General features: G+C 37.9%; 1 protein-coding gene across 7 annotated transcripts in view; it reads left to right on the forward strand.

Moving 5' to 3' along the window:
- Positions 1 to 539: 539 nt before the first annotated feature.
- The window catches only part of pkd1l1 (polycystin 1 like 1, transient receptor potential channel interacting), a 33,620-nt gene continuing 32,503 nt past the window's right edge, over positions 540 to 1,656 (forward strand). For all 7 annotated transcript variants that reach the window (XM_014018747.1, XM_014018746.1, XM_014018750.1 and 4 more), the window contains exon 1: positions 540 to 670. In XM_014018747.1, the coding sequence (XP_013874201.1) occupies positions 555 to 670 (116 nt within the window). In that variant the 5' untranslated portion in view covers positions 540 to 554. The remainder of the gene's footprint in view (positions 671 to 1,656) is intronic.

Raw genomic sequence — 1,656 nt, forward strand, 5'->3', positions numbered from 1 at the left:
TTTTTTTTTGTAGTTTAAAGATTTTTTTAAATAAGCTGTGATCTGATAGGGGAAATAGATTATTTTGTGTAAAAAAAAAAAGGACAGTTTGAGTCATTTTACGCATTAAAACAAACAAGGTTAAACAAAAAAAAAGAATAGTTTTTATTTTATTTTTCTGGTATAATCTGGCAGGAAAACAAAGATTTTAAGATTTGTTTGAACAGATTATTGTTGAACACCACTTCATTTGAGGTAAAACTATATTTTTCCCGTCTTAGAACCTGTTCGGTTCTGAAGCTGAAGCTCGCAGAACCAGCAGGGACAGGTCGGATCAGTCCGGCTCTCAGTGATCCAACAGAACCAAACTACAGGATGTTTTTGATTTAAAGTAAAAGTTGTTGGTTTTGTTCTGTTCGGGACGGTTCTGGTCTCGGATTTGATGAGAGGGGCCCTGTGTGACCCCCCCCTGAGCCTCCTCTTCCTCCTCCTTCATCGTTTGCATACAGTCTGTACTCCTCACCTGCAGGTCCGGTCCAGTCCGGCGGGCCCGGTTCGGAGCCAACACAGCAGACATGACGCTCTTCATCTTCCTCCTCGCGCTTGTCCGCTGCTCCTCTTCCTCGCCGCGGTTCCTCGGCTCGGTTCTGGAACCGAGCGGTTCTGATGACCCGGTGGGCCCGGATGAAGGGTAGGTTTGAGATCACGTTCAGAAAAATTACTTTTAAAAAATATTTAAAATGACGCTCATCAGCCTCCGCGTGACGTTTTCTCATTTTATCAGAATAAAACCAGTTTTTCTGAAATCCCAGCTGACAAACAGTTTGTTTTAATCCTTAAAAAATCTAAAATGTGACATTTAGTTTGAACGTTTTTGTCTTTTGTGACGCTTTAACTGAAGGAAGGGATTAAACAGTTTAAAACAGACCTCAGGACGCTTGTGGAGACATTAGGTGTGATGACGTCACCTCTGATGAGCTGTTTACACATGAGGATGACATAATCCACAGATTTAACAGCACGCGGAGCAAAGCACCTCCAAGTGCTTTTTGAGTGACGTGCAAGTACGGAAAGCTCATTGGGTCAATCTTTAAATGATTAATTTGATTGTTAAATTGGATTTAATGAGCAGATTCTGTTGAGTTTAAATCATGTGTTGTTTCCTTAGTGCAACAAGCCTGCTTTGTTTTTGATCAAGGTCTTTTTWWKTWWWWTTTTTAACACAAACAACAGAAAAGAACAAACTAACAAAAACACAAAACAAAACACACACCCCCCAAAAAAACCCTCCCATCCCTTCCCTCCTATGCCAGATCTACTACAAAACAAACTACATAATCTTGTATTCATGCCTCATTCAATACAAGGTACAGGTTTGAGTACAAAAAATAATTTTTGACCTTTACACAAAGTTATCTGCCGAAATGTTTTCTACATAAGATATAAATGGCTTGCTTTGTTTGATTGATAAATAAAAAAATAATTTTTTTAAACTATTACATGTTGCTACAAACTGTTTTTGTTGATCTAAAGACTTTTATTTGTGAGTTGCATCAGTGGAAATGAACTCAACAGAGTGATCTGCTCCTGGAAATAAATACAACTAAATCTTTTAATAAACATGTTCTTTAAAATAAAGTGAAGCTTTAATCAATCATCATTAACTTATAGCTCATA

This window comes from Austrofundulus limnaeus, unplaced genomic scaffold (genome assembly GCF_001266775.1).
Source record: "Austrofundulus limnaeus strain Quisiro unplaced genomic scaffold, Austrofundulus_limnaeus-1.0 Scaffold201, whole genome shotgun sequence".
NCBI lineage: Eukaryota > Metazoa > Chordata > Actinopteri > Cyprinodontiformes > Rivulidae > Austrofundulus > Austrofundulus limnaeus.